Source organism: Diadema setosum, chromosome 22, assembly GCF_964275005.1.
Source record: "Diadema setosum chromosome 22, eeDiaSeto1, whole genome shotgun sequence".
Taxonomy (NCBI): domain Eukaryota; kingdom Metazoa; phylum Echinodermata; class Echinoidea; order Diadematoida; family Diadematidae; genus Diadema; species Diadema setosum.
Window position 1 is genome coordinate 24,460,928 of NC_092706.1, and position 27,745 is coordinate 24,488,672.

The 27,745-nt window shown below is 38.9% G+C and overlaps 1 protein-coding gene across 1 annotated transcript in view; it reads left to right on the forward strand.

Moving 5' to 3' along the window:
- Positions 1-27,745, forward strand: part of LOC140245224 (uncharacterized) — a 116,455-nt gene that overhangs the window by 82,378 nt on the left and 6,332 nt on the right. Inside the window, exons 6-14 of the mRNA XM_072324811.1 lie at positions 11,231-11,308; positions 13,082-13,134; positions 15,496-17,791; positions 17,840-18,060; positions 20,959-21,102; positions 22,276-22,350; positions 23,170-24,070; positions 25,319-25,464; positions 26,246-26,407. Coding sequence (XP_072180912.1) covers positions 11,231-11,308; positions 13,082-13,134; positions 15,496-17,791; positions 17,840-18,060; positions 20,959-21,102; positions 22,276-22,350; positions 23,170-24,070; positions 25,319-25,464; positions 26,246-26,407 — 4,076 coding nt within the window. The remainder of the gene's footprint in view (positions 1-11,230; positions 11,309-13,081; positions 13,135-15,495; positions 17,792-17,839; positions 18,061-20,958; positions 21,103-22,275; positions 22,351-23,169; positions 24,071-25,318; positions 25,465-26,245; positions 26,408-27,745) is intronic.

Genomic DNA, 27,745 nt, shown 5'->3' on the forward strand with positions numbered 1-27,745 from the left:
ATGAAAAAGTGGTTGGTGTAATGTTCCCTGATGTTTCTACATTCATAGCTTAAATTTGCCGTTGTAACATTTATAATTAACGTCCCACATACTATTACACTAGCTATTATGCTCCTTCATGCATGTACTTTAGGCACTGTTTGGCAGAAGGGTTGAATCATAAATTTACAGACTCCGCACAATTTGCATTTGTGTATGTAACATTTATATGAAAGGTGATACGTTCAAATTGAATGTATGTGTTTCCTTGCAAACCAGATTTTTACAGAAAAAAAATGTGTCAATGTGCTCTAAGTTCATTCTGTTTTGTCCATCAGAGAAGACCAAAATATACCAATATAGGCACTACTAATTAATATGCAGAATTTGATTGCAACATCAAATGGTGCTTAACCTGATGTACGACTAAACTTTTCAGATACAGTAGCAGCTCCACTGAAGGGACCATAAAGAAATATATCTGTGGATAGTTTCCAGTTCAGTCCAAGCTTCCCGATGGTTCCAAATAATATCTCCCGATTGGGGTGACCCTTTTCAGGGAATTGGGAAACCATTCAATAACACATCATCTGCGTCCATATACGTCCACATGTGGGGAAACGCAAATTGGATAATTTCTGTTGCCAGAGCAGCGCCGTCCACCAGATTTGCGGGAGTAATTTCGCGGCCGCGCTCGCCCCCTCTGATAAAGATGCGCTCTCGGTGATAGCAAACCACCTGTGCGCGAGAGGGAAATTAGCCAATTACGAGAGAGGGTGCAAAGCCCTACAAACAGTGTCATCAGTATTCGCTGAGGCAGAGAAGGATATATGCTTTGTCAGAGAGAGAGAGAAAAAAAAAGAAAGATAGATGGATAGAGTGAGTGTGGGAGAGAAAGATAAATATAAATAGATAGGTAGAGAGCGAGAAAGGGGGGGGGGGAGAATAGTTGATAGGAGATAAAATGAAAATGTCAGGTTTGGGAACTTGCTATGCATCTTCTTGGCTTCATTCCCAACAGACACTTCTGAAGGTCAGGAGAAATAGGGAATACGTTTAAACCCCTTCTGTGCATGGGACTCTGAACACCATTATAGTGCTATGGGTTTTTCTGTGTCAATTGGCATTTAAAGCATACATAGGCTTAATATTATCTCCCCTGCCATGCATATTCTGAATTCAAGCAATGTCAAATTTACCCACCTGACAGAAATCAAATCGTGAAATATGGGGCATTCTTCAGACCATGATTGAGATTTGATGGTTTTGATACAGTAGCAGAAAAGGACATTATTTGCTTATTTTGATTGCTACTGTTTGTCTGTCTGTACATGTAGGACTGTAAGCTACATTGTACATCATGTTTGGAAGGAGAAAGGGATGGGTAATAGATACTGCAAATGAAACTTTTGCATTACAATGTACATATACAAAATCAGCATACTAACCTTTTGGTCTTTTCCCTGGGATTTTGAAAAATCGATTCATTAACAAACAGTTTGTCCACAACAACACAAAGCATCATTCCATATATTTTATAGTTTTCATGAAGAAATGATGACTTTTTGTTTCAAAAGTAATTGATTGAAGCTTAAGAATGTACTTCAGCTGATGAATTTGGAAATATTTCTCAAACTTTCATTGACAGTCAGGTCATAAGTTTTGATGGAAACTTTGTTTCAGGTTGGTTTGTTTTGACACAATGAGTTGACAGCTGTTAAAAAAAAATAGAATAAAAAATAGGTGTATACAAGATACCCTGCCTGGAAAATCACCTCTCATGAATAATGACGTTACCTCATTAGCAGAGGATATTGCTGTGTGTAGGTTGAGGTAATGGCATATCACACCAAAATTGAACATGGTGATTAAAAAAAAAAAAAAATGTAATGTCTATGTGTATGTGTGTGCGTGAGTGCCGTGAAATATAGCTACACTTGATGACAATTCTAATAATATCTAATTGTAGAATTCTGATAAATTGTCTTAACTTGGAGATGCTGTACAGATGCTTCAAGCATTCAATTGAAAAGAAAACAAACAAAAAGAAAAATTTAAGAACTTGTGGGTGAACTAATGAACTGTGAACAAATTGCATTTGATGACTTTTCCAACAAAATGATACTGCTATTTGCAGAAAAACTAGCTAGGAATTTGAGAGTAGGCCTTGTGCTTGTTCAAGATTGCCTGCGTCTTCTGTCAACATGACCCAAAATTTGACAGAAAGTGGCTAGGGTAATCCCCGTGATATAATACATATGATTCTGTAATTGGATTGCCGGTCACCGCTGCAACATTCCCTCATGAATGAAACCAGTGATGAATTTCTTCCTGTGTCGTCTTTATGAGTCGTCTGCGTGCCTGTCAAGAGGATGGGTCACGTGTGTCTGTTTTATGTACCGACACGTGTGTGTACGTCTGTGTGTGTGTTTGTGGTGTGTGTGTGTGTGTGCGCATGGTGTTGCTGTTCTTGAGCATGTAGTCATCCTTGTGCACTGTGATCTACTAGAAGCAGCATCTAGAACAGTAATTATATGTGTGTGCATCTGTATCTTTTTTTTTTTTTGGGGGGGGGGGGGAGGGGGCTACTTTGTAGGGAAATGGGGTGGGGGGATTTGTATGATTACACATGTGTGCAATACGATTGGTTTTTCGACACATACTCAATCTAACCGTTTTCATTTAGGAGCTGTGCTTGTGATGGGATGGGGTAAGGGGGGGGAGGGGAGTTGGTGCTGGTGGTGGTGAGGGGGGGGGGGGTGTATGATGGCAGTGGAGACTTTAGATTAGGCTACTCTATCTTTAGAAGTGAGGAAATTGTTCTCACTGTCCTTGTGGCCCAACGCCGTGTTAGCAATCTTTGATCTTACCGATGGAAGGGCTCCTTTCCGTCCCTGTCTGAATTTTAAATGTGTGACTTTGCACTGTGGCTGATGCCGGTTCATCGTAGCCTGGAATGTGGGCTGTTATTACCTGCAAATTAAGCTGGAAAGTCTGTGATGGGACCGTCATTATCATTATTGTTATTATTATTTTTGTACAAAGGAGCATTTGCCTCATTTGGAATTTGTCTTCATTCTGCGTTTGATACCTGGATTAGGAGAATTTTCTGAAATGGATATGAGCATAATCCTGCAAGGCATTTGAATTCTTTGCTTCAATAAAGAAAGGTATTTTGTATGCTTCTGAGTAAGTCTCAGCATTTCTAAATCATTGCACCTTAAAAGAAAATTTTACTTGAGTCTTTGCATTGCGACTTGTCCTCCATTATCTAGGACCTATGTTAATACATGAAGAGTTTGTTTGCAAAAACCGATAAGTCCATATTTGCCAAATGGAGATATTTGCGATTAAAGGTCAAGAAAAATAAAGAGAATAATAAGAAAATTTTTGCTTCTTTTGACCATAACTTCAAAAAGATACCTTTATATGTAGTGACCAATATATCATTTAAAAGGTATTATTTTGTACTTTATGACAGAGATCGTACTTCAAAATCTTCATGGACTTATGGACTTATTGGTTTTTGCAAACAAACCCTTCACATGTATTTTTTCTTCCTTTTTAATGAATCACGATCCTTTTTCATCTTTTCTACAATTACCGTGTCTTTTTCTTCTTGAAGAATGTCACCATGCATTCTGCTTCTTTGCTTAAATTTAAAAACTATATTTTGTGTATTCCAATCAGTGCATTTTCCCAATGTGTGAGTTTGAAGTTCATTCTATATAAAGTTTTTGTGTGTGCTAAGATATTTCAGTTTTTCTTTGGGGATGATAATTCCAGAATAATATGTGTGGCGCTCCGTCGGAATGAGTCAAAAGTCGCAAAAAATGATATCGTAGTTATGCCTATACGCGAATTCTACAGACTCTAAGCTTTACACTGATATGTAATACAACTCATTTCGACATCCCTATAGATCATAAACACGAATATTAACCACGTTTGTATATGTCAGTTGATTTTCTAATTAACGGAGAAAATCGCTCTCAAAGTTCAGGCTATGTTCAAGCTCACAAACTGTTTCTTTCACGGGACGAAACAATACAACTGTCCTGCTTAGCGACGGCGTTTACGCTCCATCGCACCCACTACCGTATAAGGCGATAGCTTGTGTATGTAAGATAATCAACCAATCGCAGGACAGGTCTATCATTAACGATTCTGACCAATGCGGCAGCCCGAATGTAAACTTCGGCGCGTTTGTGTCCGTGCCGCTGCCGCCGCATGAATGAGTCGGTACGCGTTGTGTGTCGGCTGCGTTGTGGTTTGCCGCAAGTTTTTAACTCACAAACAATAGGAAACAGTAGAAAGAAAAGAAGGCACGCAATGCGTCTTACGAGAAGCGTCTTTTAGCGAGGGCGTTGATCGCTTCCATTCTCCTCCCATGTTGTTGTCAATGGAAACTAAAGAGGATGCGTTTAGTAAGTACCAATACCTAAATAGAACCTGAGAACCTATTGTAGGCGGGCACGCAATGCGTCTTTCGAGAAGCGTCTTTTAGCGAGGGCGTTCATCGCTTCCATTCTCCTCCCATGTTGTTGTCAATGGAAACTAAAGAGGATGCGTTTAGCAAGTACCAATACCTATTAAATAGAACCTGAGAACCTATTCTACGAGTAGGCGGGGGTTCAAAAGACAGCATCGGTAGAAAAAGTCAATGAAGTTGATTAACGATAGTCGTCTTTTGAGATCGTGTTCTTTGCGTGTACTTAAAACCCTCAAATTACGCACATGGTCGTAATGTTGCAGAGCATCAAAAACTGCTTTCGCGTCTGTTCTGCTGCAGCTGTATACAGCCGTAACATTATGAATTCCCGCCATATTAAAGGCACATTTCCTTTATAGGCGTTGCGTGCACAGCCTGCTTATCACGCTTGCCAATGGTGCACATATTATACGTATCAGAAGCAAAGGTTGATGTAGGCTTGACAGCTTCACGTTGGGTTTACAATGATTGTATCATAAATATACTTCTTATTCTCAGTCACTTTTTTAATAGCATAGCAAATAAAAAACCATGAACTTGTAGCTTAAGCTAAATTATTTTTTTTTTTTACATTACATTTGCAGTTACAATCTTTCTGCGTTTGAGAAGTGGATCATAAATAATAATACTGAAAAATATTCGGAATTAAAACTTAGGCCTTCTTCACCTTGTTTTGTATTCACAAACCTTATCAGAAAAAAAAAAATGATTGCTTGATTACTTTCGGGTAAAGGAACTACCGGAAAGGAACCGCATTTAATTTTCTTGTTAACGAACCTAAGCTGATAGCGAACCATATTTCATTGTGTGATTAACGAACCTTCAGAATAATCAATTGAAGAGTTTGTTTGCAAAAACCGATAAGTCCATATTTGTCAAAAGGAGATATTTGCAATTAAAGGTCAAGAAAAATAAAGAGAATAATAAGAAAATTTTTGCTTCTTTTGTCCATAACTTCAAAAATATACCTTTATAATAGTGACCAATATATCATTTAAAAGGTATTATTTTGTACTTTATGACAGAGACCGTATTTCAAAATCTTCAAAAATGGACTTATCGGTTTTTGCAAACAAACTCTTCAATTGTATTAACCCCCCCCCCCCCCTGGAAAAAAGCATGTTAATGACATGCGTTGTCAATAGTGATAAAAGGCCCGTTTTTATTTCGTAGTGTGTCTCAGTACTCAGGTGTGCTTATTTCTAAGGATGTGCCTCTCTTAATGATTGCGATTGATGTTCAACTATTGTTCTTTCACGCAAGCTTGAACAGGAAGAAGCTTAAATTCAGGCAAGGAGACAGGTTTTCTTCCATGAGATGCAATCATTAAGACACATCTATTCACGAAAGTTGTGTGATTGCTTATGTGCTAAAGAATTGTGTCTATTACATGAATCAGGCACTATTCAAAACGGTTGAAATCTACTGAAAGTCGAACTTCGTTTTTTTTTTTTTATTTCATTTCAATTTTAAGTGGGGACAGACTAGAAATTAGTTTGTCTATACTGGCAGGAGACATTACAGTTTTCCAGTACATGCTCCGCATTTAAACAGTCGCCATATTTTCGTGGTCAGAATCAGATAATGGACACGTGATATATTACAAAAATGAAAATACAAAACAACGAACACGCCATATGTACAAACATTATGAACTTCAATAAATTAAACTTACCTGTCATATTCTGCATTAAAAAAAAACAAGCTCGCCGATTAAATAATTAAATAATCAATAGAGCACACAGCGATATCATGCATGGCAGATCAAATCAAGCTCAATTGGTGAGAAAGCTAAATGAAGTTAAAAAGTTGACTTCTCTTCGTTTCTCTTTCAATTCATGAAAACAGAATTACATTGTACATCTATTAAAGAGGATTGTCTTTGTTGCGAACGATCGCTATATATAGCACTGTTAGTCTTCTGCGCAAATCCGAATCCCTAAATACTTTAATTTTTGCTTAATAATGTAATAACCCTGCTTATAATTTCATAAAGGACTCGCAAATTCAAAGTTTCAAACCGTATACTAAAACATTATATTGTATACGGTGTATTTCAAAAAACATTTTGAATGCGTTGCGTGTTAGCATGTTAATAGCACCAATCTGCCTTTTATTTTCCGTACGTAAAGCGCACAGAAACGTAACCAAATGTTACAAAATACAGTGAAATGCATTGTACGGCGTGGTACTATCATTAGAAGTATATCCCATTCCTTTTTACTTTTATTTGCTTGACCCAAACCATGTGTCATTTTCGTAGCGACATCACTAGGAATTAGAATATATGAAGATAATCGTTACTCATTTATTTTGCGCTACGTCCATAGCATTTACATTTTCCAACTTTTATTGACATGCAGTACTATGTTACTGTATTGTTACGATTACGAATGTTGGTTATGAATTCAAAAGACTGGTTTATTAATCGAACTACAAAGGTAATAGCTGTTTTGAAAGTAGTTCGATACAAGTTCAAAACGCAATCGAAGTCATTGTCATAGGGGGAACTGATAGCTCTAGAAAACTTGTTTAGGCTAGTAAAGATTGCCGTATAGGCAATCTTTGGAGAAAGTTTTGACTTAGGCCATCTTTTGAGTATTTTGAGAAATTATATAAAGAATTATTTGTTTTGATTATGTCACGAATTAGTTTGAACTATGAGAATAAAAAGGCGCGGATACCCAAACAATGTCGTAGTTCGATTAGACATGATGGGTAAAGTGAATTCACGACTTGACTAATCCTTATACTGAATTGGTGATCACTTCTGTAAACCATCAGTTATGTCTTGTAATCGTAGTCAAAATTCTTTTGAGCGATGAGACGAAAACCAACAAACAAAATGCCGTGTATCATCGCTCGAGATTCCAACATTTGGCGTCACCCGACCAACAATAAGTGACAAATCAAATGGAATATTATGTTGTGGGATAGCAGACTGTGTTACGATTTTTAAATGATTCGAGCAATTGTTTAAAAAAAAAGAGAAAATGAGGCAAAGTTCAAGAAATTAGAAAAAAGCACGTAAATGCAAGCGATCATGTTTGATAATCAAAGTAAGAGATTACAATCGGCCGTGCGAATGTACATGATTGCCTTATTTACGTGTCTGATTTCTGTAAACTATGTGATATTTAAATTTAAGTTCCCTTCCCTCCTTGATAAAAGTTTTGTTGGGTTTTCGCTATAGGCATTTATTAGGAAACGCTGTAAAAACGACAACAAATGCCTACTATACATCAAGAGATGACCTTGCATACATGAAACACAAAAATTCTCTACATTCTGATATAAATCAACTGCTTGTTTGTTTGTTTGTTTGTTTTTTTGTTTGTTTTGAATTACCATGGTCTTTGTCGGAGGAAAGATGAAGAAAAGTAGTAGAGTGTATCACTCTCAAATCCGGATGATTGCGATAAGTGTGTATCCTCGCCCTTTCTATACAGGTACACGATTTAAGCTTGGTATGCTATTATAAAAGCCTGCATGTGTCACGCGGAAGAACTGATTCCGTGATCACTTTTAACTTTTCATAAAATTCACGTTTTAAGATGGTAACGATAGCTTGTAGGAGATAGAGTAAGTTAGCGTCCCTGACTGTGGTTCTGAACACAAAAGGAGACTGCAAAATTCCTTTACAAATTAGCAGACATAATGCCGATCCTCCAACACTGTTGCTCCATTCCGTCACTGATTCTGCTATCAATGGCGAAGAAAGAATACTGGTTGCGTGATTATCCACCCCTTGATAGCAGGAAGTTTACCTTTCATTGTTTAAGGCTTCGTTGATGCGGGGTTTACTCGGATACAAGGCGTGAACATTGCCGTCCGAGTCCTTTCATTCGAAATTCCTCAGAATACGCAATTCAATGGGCAATTAGCGCTGCTACTTGGCAAAGCTGTTAGCCATCCTAATTCTTTGCAGACTTAACCTCTCACATGTCAGCTACACGCAATACACGGCAAACAGCTATCATTACAAACATTCTAATTAAAAAACAAAACAAAATGAAGAAGCACACTTTTGAGTAGCGACACAGCTTTCCGTCCCTTTCTCAAATAGGTCCTACTTCTAAAAAATACACAGATGACAAGAGTCAGAATATCCTCCAAAGAAAACACGAGCTATCTGGGCATTAATAATGTTTGTCTTCCGATTTCTCTCCGTGCCGTCACGGCCCAAACCATCAAAAGAAATAAGGCAATAAGTTTTATTAACCAGGGAAATAATAGTAAGCATTACATACATTTGGCGAATTATCACACAAATTGTCAACTTTATAAAAACGAGAATAATTGACAACTTAGGCCCTACTATATCTCCAGAGATGAACTTTAAACAGCAAGTCACATACCAGGGAACGAAAGTTATGATTATTTGAACAAATTCATTAATGAGGCCAATTAATAACCGTTGTAAAAGTACACACATGCATGAAAAGATTTCAAGTTCGATATGTGATCATTGTATTAGCTCATAATAAAGTATCATAAATTCTGCGTGATCGTTCGTTGGAAATATTTTTTTCAGTGCGATTTGTGCGTCATGTCAATCACCACTTCATGAAATGGAGTGCATGTATCAAACGCAACTCGCTGGTCATGCAATCAATAGCCTTGGTCAGCTCACTATTATTGCGTAATTCTATAGCCCTCGCCGCTTGGCCGCCGACGCCGCCGCGCGCACCATGCTTTGTTTTGTCTTCAATGGGGTCAAGAGCAATGCCTCATTAGCATACACCCTAGCAACGGAGGCGGAGTCTCGATCTGGCAAGAACAATAGGTGCGAAACGCAATGCAAAGGCGAGCGTTCGAAAAAAATTTAACCGAAAAAAATTGTCTCAGAAAAACTGTGATTTGGGACACTTGTACTCATTTTTACACGCTGAAATTTTCTGTACAAACAGATAAAAGATAAAGGAATCAAAATCCGTCATAAAAAAATTTCGACCCGAGCAGTGCTTCCCCTTCATTTTCGGCTCATTACGGGAAAACTCCCCGTGCGACTTATGACTCATTTTGTCGGAGCGCCACACATATCTTAAAACTTGTGTTTGACAATACGACTTTAAGAAAAATTGTGTGTTAGTCTAGTCTGTGCACAACACCCACATGTCAAACTATTTCTTATTTTACTGTTCCAACAAATCAACCCAAATGCCTTTATTCTTGTGTACTCAATTCCTCTAAAATCACATAAAATAATATGTAGATAGTTATCTTAATTCTATAGCTTGTATCGTGGCTTATCTCATGGTATTTATATTCCCTGAACTTTTTGACACAGACCTACAATTTACATACGTATACAAAGTGTGGACGAAAGAAAAGTTATTCTGTAAGTGATATATTTGCATAGTAACTTAAGGTTTGAGCAGCTGATCATCAGAACAACAATTAGACAGTTTCTGGTTACATGTTTCACAATAACAGTCTTTCTTTCGGCTGTTAATATGGTTATAGGACAGTTATGGGACATTAATGGTTTGTATATTACATTTCATATTATTGTGTTGCTTATTCCCTTTTTTAGATGTCCACTATTCAGCTTACAATGTGTTGTAATATTCACTGAAATGTGATCAGTTTTAGATATTCGATATTCGTTATTGAAATAATATAAACTGTGGAATAGATATCAGCCATCTAATAGACAAATCATTTCTTCCTGATGTCATATTGAGCAGCGTATGGATACATACCGATTTGAGTAGATTTGTATTACGAGGTTTATCACATTGTGATTCCCAAGATGTTAATATTTCGTGGCCTGCGTGAGATATTTTGCAATCTGTGTAGCAGACTCATCAAGTCGTGTTTGCTGCTTGTAAAGTGGGTATAAATGCCTAAAAGATGAACAGTTTATTTGAAGTGACAGATCGGCCCTGTTTTATCTGGGTTAAGGAATAGTAGAATGATACAAATTACGTCACAGTTTGAACAAAATTTGTGGTTCTTGATATGCATTCAGTGAGTCAGGTAATGTCATTATATGAAGCAAAGTGGAGCAAGTTATTAGCAGATGCACACGCAAGCCTAGAGTGTCATAATCATACCTACATTGTAGCACAAATGCGTTAGCAATCAAATTTAGCATGGAATATGATGAAATATACACATGTGCTATTCCCACTGCAAACACAGGCAAGATGTTACAGAGCTCTTCTTGTTTGGAAAAACAGACTGAGGTTTATTTCTTGATTTCTTGTTGGCATTATCCTGTCTGTACTTGGGCATTTCTACAACATAACCCGTTGAGGACAATTTGATTTTGCTAAAACACGCATTTCCCGTAGACACTTGCCCAAGTATAGTCGAACTCGTCCTCAATGGGTTAACCTGCCAAGATTTTTTCATCAGAGTTCAGCAATCCATCCAAACTTGACCTACATTTGTAGTTGTGGATTAGTTATCCTGCTCAGGTATAGAAATGTGTCTCAGTCCAATCAGAGAGGGCAATGGTGACGTGATAGGGATTAATTGGATTAGCTGATCTCTATTTATGGACAATGAGTTCACAGGCAGCTGTGCCAGTAGGCGAAGAAAGCACTTTAGTGTGGGTGTAAATCAACGACCAAAGTGCAGTAAGGGTTAAGATTTGTTAATGTTCGAGTTATATGAAAACTCAAGTCAGGCTCTTTTCATGAAGTCCAAAGAAACAGGGATGGTTACGCTGAATGTTGGCAATTCTCACTTACCTTTATAATTGTTTTCTACATGTATGTCTCTTTTCTTTTTCTGATTTGTCTCACATAGATGATGACTGGCTGACCCTCTTGCGACCTGCCATGACCTCTGTTGGTGTTCAAGCACCTCAAGACAAGACAAATGAAGGTGCAGACACGATACTCTGTTGGTCATTATATATCTGGGTGTATCCACCCTCCTCATTGCAAATCCTCATCGCAGCTAATCATTAAGCTATATTTTTCAATAAGAAAACAAAATGGAAAGGCATTTTTTTTTCAATGACTTACTATTCTTAACCCGTTGAGGACGAGTCCGGAGTATACTCAGGCAAGTGTCTATGGGAAATGCGTGTTGTAGCAAAATCAGTCCGTCCTCAACGGGTTAATGATGATAATGACAATAAAAGTGAAGTAGTAGTAGTAATAAAAATAATAAGCAATAGTAATAGTAGTAGTAATAGTAATGATACTAATAATATTGATAATGATTATGATCATGATAAAACTGATGATAATAATAATATTGATAATGATTATGATCATGATAAAACTGATGATAATAATAATAATAACAACAACCATGATAGTGCTTATCGTCGCTGGTGTGACAAGACCTTGTATCGGCAATTTTGGTGAAAATGACTTTTTGGATTAATGGTCAAATAGTGAGTTAGTGATGTCCTGTCCAAATCCCAACTGTCTTGCTCCAAAAATGAAGCCACCACAGCATGTCAAAGGAAAGGCTATCCCATTCGCAACAGTGCTTTGGCCGCCATGTTTTTTGACATTTTGAAAATTTGACATTATGTAGATACGAGGTCTTGTCGCCCCAGCGACATTATAATTGTAATAATGTAATAATGATAATGATGATAAGTATTAGATATATAGTATTCGTTCATTAATTCATTCATTCATTTATTTTCATTCTTCTTTTTCCAACAAAACATAACACATAATAAATCTGGAATTACATCATAAACATAAACATTCAACTTTGCAAAAGATAAATGATACAGATAAACAAAAGGATTCATACTGGCAAAAAAGTACAAAGTTATGCTTCAGTTGAGAAAAACAAAAGAATTGAGGGGTCCACTAAAAAGCAAGCTTGTATGTTGTGAACTACTTAAAAAAAGAACCAATTCGAAAGAACAAATTCATAACAAGCATGATGATAGTGTCAGTATAAATGTGACCCGCTACAACAAAAGGATCCTAAAGTCGCTGACGGGTGAGCCGAGAAAATCGACTTTGAAGTCAGATCACCAAAATCTTTCAAAACGTTCGGATTGCTGTTTTTACATAATTTTGTAGTCTAATGTTTTGTCTATCATCTGCCGAAATTTCGAAGCTAAATGATCAAAGGAAAGGCCTGAAAATAGCATTTTTCTGGATCATGCTTGGCTTGCCCGTCAGCGACTTTAGGATCCTTTTGTTGTAGCGGGTCACAAATGTTAGTTTTATCATCAATAATATGGTTTATTCATTATTACAATTATATACTACTTTTGTCAGTGAAGTTTTAGTGTTATATTATTTATTTTCTGTAAGCATGCTAACTTAATAATGCTGTTGGAAAACCAAATGCAGTGGTGGTAAATAAGGGGAGAATATTATCAGAGAGAGACTTAATCAAATCAAGAGAAGAAACGTCCCGATAATGGAGAGAAGAGCAAATAGGGAGATAATGTACAGTACAAAAGAGAAAATAAATTCAGGTAAGAGGGAAATACCACTATAAACCCATTGAGGACGAGTCCCGAGTATACTCGGGCAGGTGTCTATTGGAAATGTGCGTTGTAGCAAAATCAGTCAGTCCTCAATGGGTTTGTGTTAATGTGTGCATGCACCTGTTAACTCTCAAGTAATTTTATCTCTGATCGTTATCTGCTGTCCCACTTTCACTCATTGCCAGATTATGCCATGGAAGAGATGATACAGGCCACAGAGACAGGGGCAGAGAGAAGTGTGAGTATCCGCAATGTTTGATGCTAAACAGACATATTGATGTCTTCTTTTTTTAATCGCTCTGTGCATGTTACCCAATACCATGAAAGCTTGATGAAGTTGCCTAACATCGATTGTCTGATTCACGGATGTTTATGTTATCCAGACTCTTAGGCCCAGATTCACATAAGATGGTACCATCTTTGTCCATGCTTTAAACCATGGACAAAGACCGTAGTTTTGTATGGGGCGCCCAAGTGTCGCATGGCCTATTTCATTACGAAATGTTAACATTTCGTCAACAAAATGATCACTATGTTTCAACGAAACGGTCATGAAATGACTGATTTTGTAACAAAATAGGCCATGCGACACTTGGTGCCCCATACAAAACTACGGTCTTTGTCCATGGTTTAAACCATGGACAAAGAATGACCATCTTTGTGAATTCGGGCCTTAGGTTTTTTTTTTTCAGAGGACTGTCCCACCTTAATCTGAAAAAGAAAAGTCAGAAAGGATGAGAAAAACCATCCAGCGGATGTAGTTTTGCCCAAATCGGCTGTGAAAGTTGGATGCTGTCTAGCAGGCTGAAGATGAGTGATGAAAACACAAAAGGTCGATTCAAAACTCATTGCCAACATGACTATGAGAGACCAAGGAAGTTTGCGTCCAAAGTAGGCTTTGAAGATTTGGATAGGTCATTCTGATATCAAAAGTTTTGATTTTGTAAACAAACAACAAATTCTTTGGTTTTCAGCCAAATCTCTTCATCGTAGAGTTTTCTTGACTTCAAGATGTCTTCAACTTTGTCAGGGTGATAATGGTGATGTGTATTGTGTAAATATTTAAGCATATAAATACATATCTCCATTATATCACTTTTAGATTCTTTAGAAAAACTTGCCACTGTCGCACACACTTTGTGCAGCTCTTCTTTCATATATGCTTTAAAGTTTTGTATAGCAGAGATTCTCAAATCATTGCATCATCACAGATTTGGGATTGTGTTTCATATTTTTCTGTCATTTTCCATCATAACAGCATAGACAGACCCATGTAGAATGTCATGCATATCATTATCACTTTGATGCCTACACTCCATGTTGCATGCTCCTCATTCATGCTTGTGTGTGGTTTGTTGACAGCTGTGAAGAACATTATGAATGTTTATGGTTGGAGTATCATTTGAAAAAGAAAATAAAAAGCATCAGCAAATGTAAATAAATACACTGCTACAATTTGTTGATGGAAGGAAATATGTTGTGTACAGCATTGTGAAGGGTACAAAAATAAGTAATTATAAATGCTATCACAAGTTGCTTATTTTAATTCAGTGTCAGTGTCAGTCACGATTTAAACATCATCTTCAACTTTTACATTTCAAGTTTGGTGTGCATAAAGGCACCCTGAGTTGCCAATGTCACGTAACATTGTTTATGGATGATTTGAATTTTAATGAATGCAGTAATTTCTGAAGACATTTTGTGAATAAGTCCATACTGTGTATTTTCCACTATTAATGCAACCTAAAGCATTTGTCTTTTGATGTCAACCAGTTGTTGTGCAATATGTTTCCTTTATAATGTTTCACTTCTAGTTCTTGTATGCTTGTCTGATCCTCATAGCAGAGTGTTGTTTGGGTAACAGTGTAATGCTGACAGTAAATGATGAGATTTTGAATCATTATAATTATCATTTGCAAAATTGATGACATAGTAGGTGTAAAGAATTGTTAATTTTGGGGGTTGAGTTGTTCTTTAAGTTGATACAAGTATACGTACCACAACATAAGTGTAGTCATTCTCTCTGTGCAAATGGTCACATGTGTGAATATTAGCTGGTAAGTTATTGATGATAATAATCATTGTAGTCTCTCTTGGGGCAGTGTTTGATTTCATTTGTGGCAATGCTTACCCATGAAAGCTGTTTGTTTGAAGATTAGTCATTGTCAGTGCTCCCCTGTGTTCGTCACCCTGACCTGTGCCTCTGTTTGCATGCTCCTTCTATGAGTAAGTATAAGTTTGTCCCTGTTTTTATTAATGTTTTATGATTTTATATTTTTATTTTGCTTTTGTTCTTTGTTATGAAACAGTTGCTTCTTGAATCAGTGTAAGAGAATAAATCTATCTTTTTGCTTCTCTCTCTTTATATCTCTTAAGCTAAAACAGGGCTCTGACAAAATGTGGCAAAGTGATCATTTTCATAGATTTAAAGTTAAAATCTTGTTCCACTAAGGTGCACATGTTTCCTTTTTCATTTATGTGGATAATGCTGATAATGTAAAGAAGTGTAGTAGAATACATACCATGAAAATGTCATTGTCACTGCTAAGGATTGTATATACAATGGCACTGAAATTTCCCAACATCGATTTTGTTTCAGGGAAACTTCTCAGAGAAGGATGCTAGTGAAAGCCCCAGTCTGGTGGTTTATGATCCCCATGGCGACAAAGTCTCCAAGAACTCAGAGAGTAGTGGACAGAAGACCCCACCTCCAGTCGCCAATGGTCGCCAAGGCGATGCCATGCTCTACCACGTCCTGTCTCCCATCGAGGAGATGTCATCACCAGAGTGCTCCGACAAGGGATCCAGCAGCAAACCCGGAAGCCCCGCTGTCATCAGTGATGGCAGCAAGCTGGAGGACATCAAAGGTCGCCATGGTGATGTGAACACAAGATGCACAATGGAACCGGAAGTTGAGCAAGAGGGAGATGGGGAAGAGGAAGATGAGGTGAGCATTTCACCCAGGGAGTTGGACTCCGGTATCCACCTTGCCTTCTCAAGCTCTACTGATGGGGATGCACTGCCCTGTCCCGACGCCCTGGAAGCAGACAAGATGCTCTCCCAGAGACTAAAGATGCAAAATATAGGATGCTCTGACTCTTTCGAGAGTGTAGCAAGTGCCAGTTTGAGTCTGCCGAGCCTTGATGCCAATGATACACTAGATAGCCTAGAGACGCACATCCACTCCTCCCATAGTGATCTTCACTCCCCTCCACCAGACATCCATGAGGACTTTGATTCCACAAACAGCACACTGGTGGGAAAGACGGAAAATGCGGAGGAAGAATGGAAGGGTGCAGAGCAAAACGAGAAGGCCATTCTCAGTAGGAGTTCCAGCGAGGAAACCCTGAAGAGTGATGAGGAGGGTGAGGAAGGAATCGGTGGTCGAGAACTCTCGATGGAGGAGTTCCTGGACCAGATCCACACCCGGACGTCTTCCATGACAGAGGAGGGTTATGAGGATGAGGAAAGAAGGAGGCTGGAGGATGACAATTTCGAGGATTCCAAAGATAACTTTGCCAATGAAGAAGAATCAGAAAATAGAGATCATGTCTCTTTGAATCTCGACTTCCATCCTCGCTCCTTTTACAAGCGCTCGAGATCTAGCGATGACTTCCGTGCGATGAGAGATGTGGATCAAAGTGAGGATCCAGGCAGTAACAGCGATGGAGAGGAGTCAAAGGCAAAGACCAAAACTCAGTCGGGCAGCCGTGGCAAATTTTCCTCAAACAGATTTATTCGATACGATTCGCTTCCCCTGGTTGTTGAAGTCTATGAAGCGGATAGCAACAGTCCGTCCTTTTCGCCAATAGAGTTTAACCGATCACGCTTCATCTATGACAGTGGCCAAGACAGTGAGTCAGCCAATGAAAGCAAAGACTCGCCCAAACGACAGGCTCCCAGCCATGCCAAGAGTGGAAAGCGCCCTCACACAAAGAATGGCCACAGTACTGGCAACAGTCGCCAGTCTCGCCAGACCTCGGTCGAGTCATCAACCACAGAGAGCACCCTTCCAAAAAGCACTCCCATTTCCTCAGGGCCAACAACACCAGATTCTGATCGCAAACGACAAGACAGCCACGCCACCATCTCCTCAGAATCCGAGTACTCCCCTGATGCAGTCCGCAAGGACAGGATTCTTTTCACCAAGCAACTGCTTCAGAAGCAAATGGAATACTATCAACAGCAGGCAAGAGAGAGTCGAAGGATGCAAGGTCTTGCAGACGATATTATGGATGAGGATACATCTCCGTACAGAAGTAGGAACAGAAGCACAACGGGTGTTCTCCAGAAGCAGTCCTCACTTCCAAGCCACAGCAGTATTCACGAAGATAAGGAGATACCTACTGGCTACAGAAGACTATCTCACCATGGCACCCTCCCCTCTTACTATGATTCCAATACTCTAGGACAGGATTCCTACAACACCGAAGAGCAGCATGGGTATGAAGATGATGAGAGAGATGACAGCTGCGTGTGCAACAGCGATGAGATTGTCGGTCTCCTGTCGGAGCAGGATATGTTTGACAACAGTGATGATGAGGAAGAGGAAGAAGAATTTGAAGATGCCAACACTACCCTCACTGATGATCTCAATGGGAACGGCGACAGCAATCACAATGATGACATCCTGCCGAGCACAGAAGGGTGTGGCTACGAAGGGAGAACAGAGGTAGTGGAGCTGGAGACACAGGCAGATGAGAGAGGAATGAGCGACCAGAAAGAAGAGATGATGGAGACAGATCTCTCAGAGAAGTCTGAAGTGCGATCCCTGGATGCAGCAGCATCATCAGTTGGCGACTTCAGGAGCCATGGTGATGCCACTGATGAAGATGTTGGTGTCAGTGCTCTCAACAATGAGGATGAAGATGACGGTGATGATGATGTTGATTGCAGTGAAATATTCCCAACAGACCATTGCCATGGTGATGCTCATCCATCAGATGATGAAGAGCTGCAGGACAGGGATGATGACCTCGATTCAAGAGATGCTGCTGAGGATGGTGCTGAAGAAGACACGGATGAGCGAGAGGATGACAGCAAGACATCGCAGATGCTGCAGCGGAAGACCGAAGCTGACTTGACCAACCTGACCCAGAAACTTTCCATCAAGCAGGGAGAAGTGCTCCAGTCTGCAGAAGAAGTCTTGTCCTCTGCAACACAGGTTGGTATCTCTTGAAAAGAAAAGATCCTCTTGAGGTGTCATTTTGCTATAAATAGAACACTATTAACGCCACCTTGACTGTGAGCCGCCTTTGTTTCCACGGCATTTAGCATACCATACCTCAACCGGAATTTCACCTGACAAGTGTTCCATCACAAACAGTTTTATTAGAGCATGTATACTAGAAACTGATCAATTTTCACGAGAGGAAACATGTCAAGTTCATTGTATTAGAGTTTCTAGTCTAGTTTTTAAATATTTCTTCAAAATTGAATCATTGATAATTGTTTTGTTGAGCTCTTGTTGGCAGTTGAAAGATAATTGAGAAATGTAAGAAAGCAGCATTATTCATATGGTTGTGTAAATTCATGGGAGAGATGAGAAAAGTAGAGGATATACAAATTGTAATAGAACGCCTCTTCAGTGATTCAGCTAAAATCAAGTTTTGATCCCAGACCACATATGTGACCCTGCACCTCAAAACAAACAAAAAGTCGCCAGACATGCATTTTTGGTTAAGACCATATTCTAAAAGAACAGACTTTAAGCTTTAAAATGATGTATAACTCAAATCAAATGGACTCCCCTAACCTATCTAAATATTTGAAAGAAAGCACAAACTCAGGAAAAGTGGGAACTGAGAAAAGAGGCTCTGAAGTACAGTGTCTATTCAAGCGCTTACTCTTTACCAAACCGTGCTGGCTGTGCGATGAATGCGATGAATGGGACAAAAAACAGGAAGTAAACCACAGGAGTAACAACAATGAAGAGATTATCCGATTAAACTGAAATTAAGCATGCCTTATTGACACTTTCTGTCCATATTTAATGCCAACTTTCAAAGCAATAGCGTTATCCTTTCAAAAGTTATTAGAGTTGAAAGTGAAGAGTGTGGACAAGGTTTTTCAGAAATGAAAAAGGATTCTATTAAGTACACCTAATCACACTATTCTACCAAAAATGTTCTAGATAAACTGCTAAAAAAACACACTTTCCTGCCCGTTTTATGATACCAAGTTTTAGCATAATGTAAAAGAAGACCCGCTCTTTCAGAAAATATGAAAAAGTCAAGTTCGGCTAGGTTGACCCATTTCACTTATTTTCAGTCCTCACGCAAAGTCAGTGTGTGCGACTTTATGTTCGTTTTGAGGTGCACGGTCACATATGTGACCGTGCACCTCAAAACGAACACACACACACTGATTTTGCGCGAGGACTGAAAATAAGTGAAATGGGTCAACCTAACCGAACTTGACTTTTTCATATTTTCTGAAAGAGCGGGTCTTCATTTACATTATGCTAAAATTTGGTATCATAAAACGGGCAGGAAAGTGTGTTTTTTTTAGCAGTTTATCTCGAACATTTTTTGTAGAATAGTGTGATTAGGTGTGTCTTTAGAATCCCTTTTTCATTTCTGAAAAACCTTGCCCACACTCTTCACTTTCAACTCTAATAATTTTTGAAAGGATAGTGCTACTGCTTTGAAAGTTGGCATTAATTATGGAAAGAATGTGTTAATCAGGCATGCTTAATTTCAGTTTAATCTGATAATCCCTTCATTGTTGTTACTCTGGTGGTTTACTTCCTGTTTTTTGTCCCATTCATCGCACAGCCAGCACGGTTTGGTAAAGATTAAGCGCTTGAATAGACACTGTACTTCAGAGCCTCTTTTCTCAGTTCACATTTTTCCTGAGTTTGTGCTTTCTTTCCAATATTTAGATAGGTTAGGAGAGTCCATTTAATTTGAGTTATACATCCTTTTAAAGCTTAAAGTCTGCTCTTTCAGAATATGGTCTTAACTAAAAATTCATGTCTGGCAACTTTTTGTTTGTTTTGAGGTGCAGGGTCACATATGAACTAAAGACTTGTGAAACTGGATGGAGGTAGTGTGTGTGTGTGTGGGGGGGGGCTAGGGAAGCAATCTTTCCTTTTATTTATTATTGATGAGAACAGTGCAAACAAAGTCCTGTGGTCTGTATAATTGAAGATCCTGTGTTTGATTTTTCCCTTATGTGTATTTTTGGGCTAATTAAATGTTTCATCCGTGCGTCCCTTACTCTAGGGTATGAAATGGACAACCCCTTCTGACTGCGTAAAAAAATTACAAGGCCCTTGGGGACAGCATTGCTAACATGATAATGATGTGGGTTTTCATTATAGGACAAGTTCACCTTCATAGACATGTGGGTTGAGTGAATGCAGCAATGTTAGTAGTACACATCAGTGTGTACACATCAGTAGTACACATCAGTTAGTAGTACACATCAGTGAGAGGAAAATCAGACATTCCGTTCAAAAGTAATGAATTTTTGAAGTTTCTGCTCAGTCATGGCTGGATGAAAAGACTACTATAGCTTGTGATGTCACGTGTGTACAACGATATAAAGAAAGAATAAAGGAAATATAACATATTTCCATTTTTCTTGCATAACAAAAGAACACTCGACTTCTCTCTTTCAGAAGGCAGGGGGAATAATATTACCCTTAACATACACGTTACTTACAAGTCGAAGAAAATGTGCATTTTGTTCAAAAAGTAAAGTTTTGTGAAACTCTCTTTTTATATTCCTTGTACCCTTGTATGCATGTGACATCAAACACTGTAGTAGTCTTCTCATCCAGCAGTGATTGCACAGATACTTACTAAATTCATAACTTTTGAATAGATTGTCCGATTTTCCTCAAACTTTCACTGATGTGTTCTACTAATATTACTGCATTCTGTCAATCCTTACTTATATGCCATGGACTTCGTACAATGTTAACCATGCTATAGGGTTTTCTGTGGCAATCAACACTCAAAGAATGCAAAGGATTACAGAGCAGTGTGAAAGTGTCATCTATGAAAACATTAATTTGTGAATTTCTATGACTCTTCCCCCATCCTTTATCTTGCAGCTCTCCATCATCCAAACTGAGGTAGATGCTCTGGACAACATCCTCACCTCACTGGAGCGGAAGGTTGCCAAGGGGATCCTCTCCAGCCAGACCAGCAGCGAGTACGAGGAGTCCGACGGTGGCGACTTTGACGTCAACCCACAAGTGAGTGCGGGGGACTTGCTCTGAAGCGAAAACAGGGAGGGAAGCCAGTATTCACAGACAATCTAACTCTTTTTGTGCCCACATACTTACCTGTAATCTGCCATGCTTGTTCATCAGCATTCAGATAATTCCTGCAAACTTGACCTACCTAGGTCCCGTTGCATAAAACTTTTTTCGCAACCTTAAAAAATTCAGGTTGGGATTTGCCCAACCTGAATTTTTTAAGGTTGCTAATCTAAGAATGTAAAATCCGTTGCATAAAAACTCTGGTTGGGAGCTTCCAACCGGAATTTTGTGATTTCAACCGGAAAAAAAATCCGGTTGGAGTTTTATGTAACGGGCCCCTAATTGTGAATTAGACAGGCCACTCATTTGAATAAGTGTGCCTCAGTTCAGCAGAAAGGCCATGATTATAAGACGATGAGGATTAGGTTATGTGTATTCATTTGTAGTTTCTATGACATCTGTGTCTATTGAACAAACAAACAAACAAACAAACAAATAAAAACACACCAGCTATCTGGCCAGTCAGCAATCAGAGCACAGTAAGGGTCAAATCATTATCAAAATGGACATTTTATTACCTGTTGAGGACAGAGTGATTTTGCTATAACACGCATTTCCTATAGACACCTGCCCGAGTATAATCGGGACTCGTCCTCAATGACTTAATTATCATTGAGTTTTCAGGATTTTTTTTTCAATTCAAAGTTTATTTCAGGACCACTGAATTTGATTTGTTTATGCTTTTGTAGAAGAGAATGTTTTGGTACTGAATTTTTGTATATTTTTCAATATATTTGAATTTTCATCATTCTGTCAAGTAATGCTGCAGACATTTCATCAAAATTAGGTAAACAAAAAATTTCAGTACCTGTGTGCAATCATGCATGAAAATACATCAATCCTGAAAGAGGTTTATTTATTCAGGAAGGATATCAGGCATACATTATCATTACTTTTATGATTATCAGTATTATGACTATTTTTGTTATTATTGATAGCATACATTAGTGTTATATTGTATTACTTGTATTAGTATGATTGTTATTAATATTATGGTTGCCATCATCATCATCATCATCATCATCATCATCATCATTGTCATAATATAACAAACTGAAAATTGAATAATTTTCATCATAATTTTCTCTTCATATTCTTTTACTCCAGGAGCTTGTGGAAGAAGATCTCTGTGAGCTGGAGGTACAGCTAGCTCAAACCGAGGATGATAATCCACACTCACAGGTAGAGATCTTTCCCAAGTTTTTGTGTATGTCCTAGAAGCTGCACTCTAGCAGTTGTGTGCATAATTACCTGTCTAGTGAATTGGCACCAACAACATTAAAATTGCCATTTATATGTAAGTATTTTCTTTAGTCTGCCTAGGAAGAAAAGAAAGAAATGACATAATATGATACTCAAATTGCAAATCTTCACCCACTGAGGATGAGCTGATTTTGCTACAACACATGAAGAGTTTGTTTGCAAAAACCGATAAGTCCATATTTGTCAAATGGAGATATTTGCGATTAAAGGTCAAGAAAAATAAAGAAAATAATAAGAAAATTTTTCCTTCTTTTAACCATAACTTCAAAAATGTACCTTTAAATGTAGTGACCAATATATCATTTAAAAGGTATTATTTTGTACTTTATGACAGAGACCATACTTCAAAATCTTCAAAAAATGGACTTATCGGTTTTTGCGAACAAACTCTTCACATATTTCCCATGCACACCTTGTACCTGAGTATATTCGGAACTACATGTACCATAGTCTTCAACAGGTTCAAGGAAGCTATCTTTTTGAAATGTTAAAAAAGTGTGTAGATAAGTATCCCTTCATTGAACTCTTTTGATCACACTCTGATTCATTCAGGATGACAAAGGATAAGATGTGATTTGAAGCTCCGCCTTTCCATCAATCTTTTTTAACCTGGCATTATTCTATTGAATTTGTTTCAAAAAATAATTCAGACTTCTCTTATAGAAGTTGCCTTTGATATTGCTAGAAAGAGAGACATTGCCTGGTTGTTCATGTCACTTTTTATTCTCCCTTCTGAAGATCAATATGGCCTCAGCAGTTCGCATGATCACTGCAACAGCGCTGAAAGTACTCAACACGACAGAGGCTGCTATAGAGTCGCAGCAAGACTTGGAGCTCGAGCAGGCCGCCTTGTGCAGCGACATCCACCGGCAGCACTTTCCAGAGGAGGAGGATGAGGAGGAGCATCACCATGGCAACGGGCCTCTCACAGACTTTGGAGTCCAGGAGGGGAACCGAGAACCAGAACTTATTGTAGATAGGGACAATAATGTCTTCCAGAACGACCTTGAAAGGTTTGGGGAATTCCCCGCGGGTGTGGAAAGAGACAAGAATGCCAATGCCATTGCCACATCTCCAAAGATTCTGCCTGCTCACGGAGATGGGACCGATAAATCAGCTGGTAGGAAGATGACCCCAAGCAAAGTTGCAAAAGAGAGACAACCGGATGAGCTGAGCTTTGAAGGAGTTGGCACGGTGAAGGGGGAACGTGAGCCCAGTTTGGCCTCAGATGTGGGAAAGGAGATGGGGACGTGTGATGGGGAGAAGAGAGGTACACCAAAGAATTCCTTGAGACTCACCCTCCCGAGCAAGAAAGCAAGCGAGGACAAGAGGAAAGAGGCGGGTGGGAGTGCATCCCCCAATTCTGCCTCCACCAAGCCAAAGTCTCCAGAGGCAACGGTCTCCCCCGGGTCTCGCCACTCCGGTAGTCCATCCTCCGGTCCCATCCTCCATCTCACGTCGGGCTCCACCTCCCCTCCCACGGCCACGCTTCTCTTCTCGTCGGACGACTCAGTCTGGGAGTGCAGCGATCGCGGATCGGTCCCGCCGAGCAGCTCGGACTCTGATTCCATCTTGCCTGTGGAAACAGCTCCAGACGAGGGCAAAGACATGAAGGATGTCTCAAGAGAGGACACATATGGTGAGATACGAAAATGATTTTGACTGATCAGTGGTGTGAGGATCAGTGTGTCAATTGGTGTTCTGTGTATGTTGAGACTATCAAATTGCCACCTCCTTGATAGGGACATGCAAGTCAAATCACAATAGATATCCCCTGCAGCTCGACTTCAGATATAATTGCTCTGATGCAATGTGCAGCTTTGTTACCAAGAGCACTGATATGAAACAATAGCTGATCTCTAAACCCATAGAAGATTAGCCCTGGTGTGAATTAGTCTATCTTCCAGAAAAATGTCTTGCTTTAAGATTGGATTCTCTTAGAGAGCTTAATGTCATGTGCAAAGAAAAGAAAATATTATGTAAAGATATATTTGATATGGAAAATTATGAGAATCTAGACAAAAAGTCTTTCATGTACACTTATCTCTGTTATTCATCATAGTACCTTAAATTGTGTATAATGATTAGCAAAAAATAAATACATTCATTGTGAAGCAATATATGAAATCAGCATTAATGCACTTGACATAGAATTATGAAAAAACATAATTATCTACAAGCAGAAGCTGTGGAGTAGATGACAAGGCTGAATAATAGATTTTTTTCAGGGTTGTCATGCTTTCATGAGCTCTGCTTTTTGTGTTTACCCTGCAACCCATCAAACAAAAGCAAACATGAAGAGTTTGTTTGCAAAAACCGATAAGTCCATATTTGCCAAATGGAGATATTTGGGATTAAAGTTCAAGAAAAATAAAGAGAATAACAAGAAAATTTTTGCTTCTTTTGACCATAACTTCAAAAATATACCTTTATATGTAGTGACTAATATATCATTTAAAAGGTATTATTTTGTACTTTTTGACAGAGATCGTACTTCAAAATCTTAAAAAATGGACTTATCGCTTTTTGCCAACAAACCCTTCACATGATATTTATGTCACTCTTTAATTTGGGTAAGCCTGTGTTGTGTTACATCACAATGTCAAAATGTACAGGTACACATTCACTTATTTTTCTGATATCTTGAATGATTATACATTTTCTTTGTAGAATTTTGTTCACAAAAAAGCTGCATGAAGCAATGTTAATGAAGTGATATGCAAGTGAATGAAATTTTGGCATATCATATTGGCATTCGCTGTAAATAATCTTGAACATGGTGAGGACAAGTCGCTTGTATCTCGAGCAGGTGTCTATGGAAAATGTGTGTTGTAGCAAAATCAGCCTGTCCTCAACGGGTTAATATTGATTATACCTCACTCTGCAGGAATTTCAGTGAGTCCAGCCAAAAAGCCCAAATCAGCCGAGGTCTCAGTCTTCGAGTGTCCCTACATCTCCTGTAATGGGGAGAACGACCTTAGTCCAGACTTCCTATCTGCCTTCTACGATCGGGTCTCAGAACTGGAGGAAAGGGTAGGTCCAACTCTCCATCCCAATACCATACATACCAAACCAAAAGAAGACCACTTTCCGATGTGGTCCAAAAGCGATATATGGTAACATAAGTTGACATAAGAAGAGTGCATTTACACTGTAACACACACTGCATCATACAAAGATTTGATTCTCTTCATTAGGGATGCCTGTATGTAGCGTAAGCGTACAAGGTGAATGGCCCTGTCCTAACGTAATGTGTAAGGTACACTTACATACGCAGAGAACGCTCCCAATTTTTGCCCTGTGCGGTATGGTACAGTTCACTCTTTGAGTGCTGGAAGACAGCCTTTGTCCATTAAAGTGCTTTATAGTGGAATATGGTGGACTGAACTCACAAAATCTACACACTATAGATTATTAGTAGCCATTGGTACTGTACTGTATGGTGTAGATAGTATGCAAGTTGAGAGGCATCGATTTTCCCACTATCAGGATCCACAGGGCGTATCATTGACACAGAATTTTATGGTGATACTCTAAAAACTGTTATTTTCACCTACAGATATTACTGAAAGTTGATTAGAAAACTTGGCAAATTGAGCTAAGTGCCTGAGCAAATAAAGAGTTGAGGGTATGAGAAAAGGGTGTACATTGCAGTAACATTTAAGCATAAAACGGGAAAAGACAGGGCTATCGCGTTATATGAGCTGAAGAAGTGAAGTGCATTGCTGTTGTATGAACCATGCGACCATGCACCCTACCTCCTGGTCTTTTACCCCCTCTATGGCTCCCTCCACACCCCCCTCCCTGGCTCCAGGTGTACCTCTCAGCTGGGAAAGTCTTCACCCTGGAGGAACGACTCCACCAGCTGGAGCTGGAGGTCAACTCAGTGGACTGCACCCTGCCGGACGACATCATGGCCGTCCTAGAGGACAAGGTGGCCCTGACGGTGGCCCAGGTCCAGCAGTGTGAGAGAGAGGTACAATGTTGCCACGCCCGCATCCCCCTGTCTTGCCTCCCTACCCCTCTCTGTTTGTACTGGTGTTATGATTAATTTTGTTCTATGTTGCTTCCAATATTATTAACGCTTTATGTGCCAGGTTTGCACGTCCACGTGGACGGCATGCCAACTTCGCATATTCCGCTCAAATGCACCAACCCGCCCAAACCGATCGATAAATCGCCAAATGACACAATACAATGAGTGCGTTTCTCGTGATTCCATTCTTCTCGTCATATCATTTTATCTGGTGATTGAATAACAAGGAGTGTTCCATAGTGGATTTGCCTTCAAATTTTAAGTTTCTGTCTCTGCTTTGTGTGTAAAATTCATAGATTACAGTAATGTAGCTACTGGGCATTTGAAAGAAAGGCAATGATAGATTTGACATAGAATTTACACCAATGCAATTCTTGAGATTTTCTCTACATCTTTGCTCACTTCGTCTACAATTTAACATAAATTTATAAAAGTTATGTAGATTTGAAAAACAGTATGTTTTCTCAACGCATGACTTCGTTGGTGTCTCAGAATAATGTGGCATACAGGGGGTTCCTACCATGGCACATGAAGAGTTAAAGACATTTGGTATTTGTAATAAACCAAGCAAATTTTTTAATCAGGACCAAGAACTCTATATCCTCTCCAGAGGACTAAAGGATAAAGTGCCTTCCCACGGGACCAAACAGGGGGACTTGAGCCAAACACCCCAGATTGACAGTCCAGTGTCTTACCCACTGAACCACATAAACTCTCTCAAACGTCTACCACCAGTCTCATTTCAACTGTTTCTTAATCTTTTCTCCATCTTTTACCCCTCTCTTACCCTTCTCATATTCCCCTTGTACTGTTTCATTTCCCCTTAGTACACTTTCTGCTCTCTCTCTCTCCCTTTCCTCTCTTCACGGAGTCCCTCTCGCACTATAATGATTTTCTCATACCCTCTTCCAACCAAGATATACACCGTATAACTTTTAACAAATAATGAGAATCAATCATAGTATTCTATCTGCATGCAATACACTATGTTTAGGTTGAATATATACATAGTTGAATATCACAAGATGATTATTTCCCTTTCTGTAGAATTATATGTTTTATTAGAAGTATGTGCATTGCTGCAACAATGTTCATTTGTTGCTACATTGAGCTTCACTTTGTTTTATTTTCTGTGCAATTATACATCACCAGTAGTGATTCTATTTATTTTTATATAAATAAGCAATAATGAAATAAAGGATTTTCTTATTTTGAGAAGGAGAAAGCAAACAAACCCATGGACTTGCACTGCATCACTAAGAATGTTTACATACCCTT